This window comes from Symphalangus syndactylus, chromosome 3 (genome assembly GCF_028878055.3).
Source record: "Symphalangus syndactylus isolate Jambi chromosome 3, NHGRI_mSymSyn1-v2.1_pri, whole genome shotgun sequence".
Taxonomy (NCBI): domain Eukaryota; kingdom Metazoa; phylum Chordata; class Mammalia; order Primates; family Hylobatidae; genus Symphalangus; species Symphalangus syndactylus.
Window position 1 is genome coordinate 11,683,885 of NC_072425.2, and position 6,000 is coordinate 11,689,884.

Sequence of the window (6,000 nt, forward strand, 5' to 3'; positions counted from 1 at the left end):
TCTGACCCTCATGTTTATATAGATGCCACTGGAGTTCCCCGAGGGGTACCTGATGAATTTAAGGCTCGTAATCAAATAGCTGCAGGATTTGAGTCTATGTTTTTCTGGTGGTTAACTATAAATAAAAATGGAGATTGGATAAATTACATCTATTACAACCAGCAACAATTTGTTAATTATACTAGGAATGTTATCAAAGGAACAGCTGAACAACTAGGACCCACCAGTCAAATGGCTTGGGAAAATAGAATAGCATTAGAAATGATACTAGCAGAGAGGGGTGGCGTTTGTGTCATGCTTGGAACCCAGTGTTGTACTTTTATCCCCAGTAATACTGCTCCTGACGGAACCATAACAAAGGCACTGCAAGGTCTTACTGCTTTATCCAATGAGCTAGCTTAAAATTCTGGGATAAACGATCCCTTCACTGATCTAATGGGAAGATTGTTCAGCAGGTGGAAAGGTCTTATGTCCTCGATCCTTATCTCCCTTGCCATTGTAATAAACGTGTTTATTCTCGTAGGATGTTGTATCATATCGTGTCTGAGGGTTAATACAAAGACTTACGGAGACAGCTCTCACTACAACCTCCAATATCCCCCCGCCTTATTCAGACAAACTTCTACTTTTAGAAAACCAAGAACAGCAAAGTCAAGACATGCTAAAAAGGTTTGAAGAGAAAGAAGTATGAAAATCAGGAGGGGGAAACTGTTCGATACAGTGAATTCTTCTTCAAAAGGTCAGCTTGTTCAACTCCCTTGTTCTTTGTTCTCCATCTTCAAAGTCTAACTTCCTTGGTCTTTCTGCCTCCTTGCCCTTAGTTACCCGCTCTGTTTAACTGCCCTTCCCGCCGAAACTATTCTCACCGAAACCGCTCGTCCCGCCATTGTAACCCACACCCCTGTTCTATTTGAAATAGCCAATTGAGATTAGCTTAGATTGTGTGGTCCAACTCCAACCAGTAGGGACAGGACACAAAAACAGGGACTGACTGCGTTAGGGATAAAAACCCCTTCCAGGCTGGGCGCGGTGGCTCACGCCTATAATCCCAGCACTTTGGGAGGCCAAGACGGGTGGATCTCCTGAGCTCAGGAGTTCGAGATCAGCCTGTAGGACACAGTAAATTCCTCTTCAAAGATTTTAGCCTGTTACCTTCCTTTAAATTCAAGAGGGGAAAATTAATAAACACAATGAGTTATGAGTTCCATTTTAAAGAACCAATGTCAGTATGTTCAGCTTCCCTGTTCTTTATTCTCCATTTTAAAGTTCAACCCCTCGTTCTTTACGCCTCCTTGCCCCTAGTTTCAGTAAACGACCCCTTCCTAGCTTCTATCACCTGCTCTGTCCTTAGTCATCCTGAGTCACCTGCTCTGTAACCATCCTTCCCACCAAAACTATTTACCCCACCACTCAGGCCTGTGCCCCTGCCCTCTTTGAAATAACCAATCGGAATTAGCTTAGACTGTGCGATCCAACCCTAGCCAATATGGGAAAGACACAGCAGTAGAGAGTAGCTGTGTGAGAGATAAGAACCCCTTCCCCTCCCTTGTTGGTGTGCTCCCGCCATTGCTCCATCCGCAAGATGTACCCTTCTATAGAAGTAAATTTGCCTTGCTGAGAAAACTTTTTGCCAGAGTGCTGATTCTTCTTCTTCCAAAATTTATTTCCAACAAGCCTGACCAACATGGTGAAACCCCGTCTCTACTTAAAATACAAAATTAGCCGGGCGTGGTGGCATGCGCCTGTAATCCCAGCTACTCTGGAGGCTGAGGCAGGAGAATCGCTTGAACCCGGGAGGCAGAGGTTGCAGTGACCCAAAATCGCGCCACTGCACTCCAGCCTGGGAAACAAGAGCGAAACTCCCCCTGAAAAACAAACAAAAAAACAAAAACGAAAACAAAAACCCTTCCCTCCTTTGTTCTGTTGGCTCTCTTGCAGCGGCCAGAAGAGCGAGCAGCACCCTTCTGCATAAGTAAATTTGCTAAATTTCCCTTGCTGAGAAATCCTTTGGGTGCTCGTTTTCTTTGCGACTCCGAGCTCTTATTCCAATACAGAGATTCCCAGCCTCTTACCCGGGAGACGCCTTCCTCGCCGCCCAGCGTCGGCAGCATCTTAGCCACATCACGCACCACGCCCGGGTACTCGACGCACACCATCCGTCGCTCCCGCCTCAGCTCCACGGGGACGGCGGCCCCCAGCCCCAGATCGGCCGCCTCCGCCGCCATCCCTGCGCGTCTGGCAGGGCCCGCCATGGTCCGTCCCACAAAGTGCTCCCAAAGGCCTCGCCTCAATTGTTCCGCGAAGGAATCGTTCCGGGCTCCCTCACCGCTCGCGTCATCCTAACTCCCCGGGCTCAGCAAGACTCGAGGGTCTTCGGGGAGCAAGTGGCCCATGGGAGGCCCCATGGCTTCGGGAAAACGACCGCCGTGTCCTCGACTTTTTACTTAAAATGAAGCGGGTTAGTGTACCGGGCAGGGCAAGCACCCGTCTCTCCTGCTAGCCAGCGAGGGACCCGGAGAATAATAAGACACCAACCTCCCTCGACTTCAGCCAATGAGAATCCGAGGGCCGAGCGAGCTTTTTGAGCCAATGAGAAGTCCGGAGGACGCTAGGTCCCACCTTCTCCGCCAGCTCCATACATTTTAACCAATAAAGAACTAGGATTTGACTACGTCCCTGCCCTCTTCTGGGTATCCCACCCAATGACAGCTCTGGGGCGGGCCAAAGGCAGACTTCCGGCCCGCCTGCATGGGTGGGAAAAAGTCCCGGCTGAGAATTGATTTCCGGGTGAGGGTGGGCGTGGGATTTTGTCTGTGTTGGCGCTTCTTCTCCCAGGCTCCTGCAGCCACTTCGGGACTAGGTTTCTAACGGCGCCTGCGGGGGGGCCTCGCGGAGCTGGATGTGGAAAAGGCGAGCGCGGGGGAACTGTGCTGTAAAAACTCGCCCTGCCTCCACAGAAAGCCCCGAAGCGCCGGCGTTTGTCTGTTAGGCAGGCTGACATTAAGCGCCTACTGTGTGCTGGGCCCTTCTTAAGACCCGGGGGGCAGAACAGCGTCTGTCCGGTAGGCGCCCAGGGCTGCTGCGAAGCCCCGGAGCGAGGAGTGTGGCCCCTCAAACAGGGAGGAGATGAGGTCCGAGGCCGACCGAGGTCAGAGACCCGCACCCACGAAAAGGGTCCACCCGTCGGGCTGGCTGCTTCCCAGTGCCGTGGAGAGCCCTTGAAGGTTTCCTTTTTTGAGCAGGAATCTCGCTGTGTCGCCCAGGCTAGAGTGCAGTGGCGCTTTCTCGGCTCACTGCAAGCTCCGCCTCCCTGGTTCAAGCTATTCTCGTGCCTCAGCCTCCCGAGTAGCTGGGATTACAGGCGCCCACCAACACGCCCCGTTAATTTTTGGTGTTTTTAGTAGAGACGAGGTTTCACCATGTTGGCGAGGCCGGTCTCGAACTCCGGACCTCAAATGATCCGCCTGCCTAGGCCTCCCCAAGTCCTGGGATTACAGGCGTGAGCCACCGCGCCTGGCCCCTTGAAGGGTTTTATGCGGAGCAGTGATCCCATTCATGCATTTAAAAGACCTCTCTGGCTGTTGTGTGGAGAATAGATCAAAGGGGGCGAAAGTGAATTCAGATAAACCAGCTCCGAGACTGCATAATCCAGTCAAGAGATGAAGGGACTGGGTTTGAGAATATTGGGAGATGAGAATCATGGCCCAGCACAGTGGCTCACGCCTGTAATCCCAGCACTTTGGGAGGCTGAGGCGGGAGGATCACTTGAGCCCGGGAGTTGGAGGCCAGCCTGGGCAACATGGGAAGACCCCGTTTCTACCAAAAAATACAAAATTAGCCGGCCGTGGTGGCGCATACCAGTAGTCCCAACTACTCAAGAGGCAGAGGCAGGAGGATCCTTTGAGCCCTGGAGTTGGAGGCTGCAGTGAGCTGTGATCATGCCACTTGCATTACAGCTAGAAATTAGTAAGAGCAAGTGACCCCTTGGGTATAGGTACCCCAAGTTTCTGAAGTGATTTTTTTTTTTTTTTTTGAAAGACACAATATCCCTCTTGTCACCCAGGCTAGACTGTAGTGGTGTGATCATGGCTCACTGCAGCCCCGAACTCCTGGCTCAAGTGGTCCTCCTGCCTCAGCCTCCTGAGTAGTTGGGACTACAGGCGTGCACCACCATACCCGACTAATTTTGTATTTGTGTGTGTGTGGCGACGGGGTCTCACTATGTTGCCCAAAGTCATTTTTTGTTGTTGTTTGTTTGTTTTGAGACGGAGTCTCGCTCTGTCACCAGGCTGGAATGCAGTAGCACAATCTCTGCTCACTGCAACCTCTGACTCCCTGGTACAAGCGATTCTCCTGCCTCAGCCTCCCGAGTAGCTGGGATTATAGGTATGCGCCACCACGCCCAGCTAATTTTTGTATTTTTAGTAGAGATGGGGTTTCACCATGTTGTCCAGGATGGTCTCGATCTCCTGATATCATGATCTGCCCACCTCGGCCTCCCAAAATGCTGGGATTACAGGTGTGAGCCACCGTGTCCAGCCTGCGATTTCTTAATCAGAAGAGTACCTGATTGCTCTCGATGGGTTTAAGAAGGCAGAATAAATAGCTGCATGAATTCAGCCCACTGAATACATTCTAAAGTGTAACCTCAATGTGAAATATATTGTATTGTAATTGGAGGGCTGGGTCAGGAGCCCCAAAGCTTTGAAAGAATGCCTCCTGAGAGTGCGGTGATGATGGTTGAGCTAGAAGAACCACGTGTTTCCACAGGGAGCTGCACGCGAGGACCCGGTGGTCCCTGACCTGCCCTCTCCAGCGGGGACCTGCACTTTCTGTCACCAAAGAAGATTCTCTGTAGGGAGGCCAGGATGATTCTCCAGAATTTACTGTGCCTTGAGATGAAATTTCCTTTCAAACTTCCTTGTGTCCTTTTGTCCTCATTCCATGTTCACCAATCTTCTGATTGTTTCATTTTCCAGAAAGGAGAATCTGAATAACATGTATATTTTAACCTTGCCTGCAATTGTAAATCAATAAATTGGTGTATTTACATCAGATCCCTGTGAGTTTGGTGCACATAAGACAGTCATGAAGACTTGGTCACTGTTGGTAGAGTTGGCCAATAAAATATTGAACACAGTTAAATTTGAATTCATGCAATATTTTGGGCATATTTATACTAAATATGTGTTATCTGAGATTCATATTTAGCTAGGTGATTTTTTAATTTGCTAAATATGGCACTCCCACCTCTGGGTATTGAAGAGATTGAGTTTCTGAACTTGGAAAGCTGATTCCAAACCACCTGGAACCTTAGTGAACCCACCCTGCAATCCATTCACCCTCTAGTTTGTCTGCTCTATTTTTGCTCCTTACTGAAGCAAGAGTGATCTTTCTAGAATGAGATCGCAGTCTGTCCCTGCCTCCAGTGACTCCCCAGCATCCCTGGCCCACCACCCAGCTAACTACTCCTTCCCTTTAGGTTGTTGCCTTAGACTTCACTTTGCCTGGTAAATCCTCCCTGACCCCAAAACACTAGTTTGGTGGCATCCTCGCTGCCCAAGGCCCCAAACCCACTGCATCATGGAGCCGGAAGCACTATTATTTTTTTTCTTTTTTACTTTTCCACTTGAGCGGCAACTTTCTGAGGACAGGGACCATGTCTGTGTCATTCACCACTGTCTTCCCACTGTCACCACTTCTAGCGGTCCTGCCGCAGGGGTTATTCAGGGATGCACCGAGAAGTAGTGAGAAGAATGGTGAAAGAAAGACACAGAAAAGCGGGATTAGGAGGGACGGTTCCCTGATAGGGAAACGCCGACAGCTCTGGTTCATTCAGTGTTTTTATACATGCCAGGGGTCAAAAGTTCACACAATAACTATCTTTGTCTTCCTTTGATGCGGCCTCTGCAGTCTGCCCTGTGCTAACTATTAACTATGAAAAGCCATTCACAGCGCTTCACTGATCTGGTAAGAACAGGAAGGTACCCATAACAGGAT

The 6,000-nt window shown here is 49.8% G+C and overlaps 1 protein-coding gene and 1 long non-coding RNA gene across 5 annotated transcripts in view; one reads left to right on the forward strand and one right to left on the reverse strand.

Annotated features, from left to right (window-relative positions):
• The window catches only part of GTF3C5 (general transcription factor IIIC subunit 5), a 28,421-nt gene extending 25,858 nt beyond the window's left edge, over window positions 1-2,563 (reverse strand). The window contains exon 1 of one of the 3 annotated variants that reach the window (XM_055270550.2): window positions 2,073-2,563. In XM_055270550.2, coding sequence (XP_055126525.1) covers window positions 2,073-2,252 — 180 coding nt within the window. In that variant the 5' untranslated portion in view covers window positions 2,253-2,563. The remainder of the gene's footprint in view (window positions 1-2,072) is intronic. The other 2 variants (XM_055270549.2, XM_055270551.2) reach the window with 2 other exon arrangements.
• A 244-nt stretch (window positions 2,564-2,807) lies between these two features.
• On the forward strand, window positions 2,808-5,057 carry LOC129478278 (uncharacterized). Of its 2 annotated transcripts, none has more exons than XR_008656374.2 (2): window positions 2,808-3,148; window positions 4,771-5,057. It is a non-coding gene; the product is annotated as an uncharacterized lncRNA (long non-coding RNA). The 2 variants fall into 2 exon arrangements; XR_010120123.1 differs by having other exon boundaries at window positions 2,808-3,131.
• Window positions 5,058-6,000: the final 943 nt, after the last annotated feature.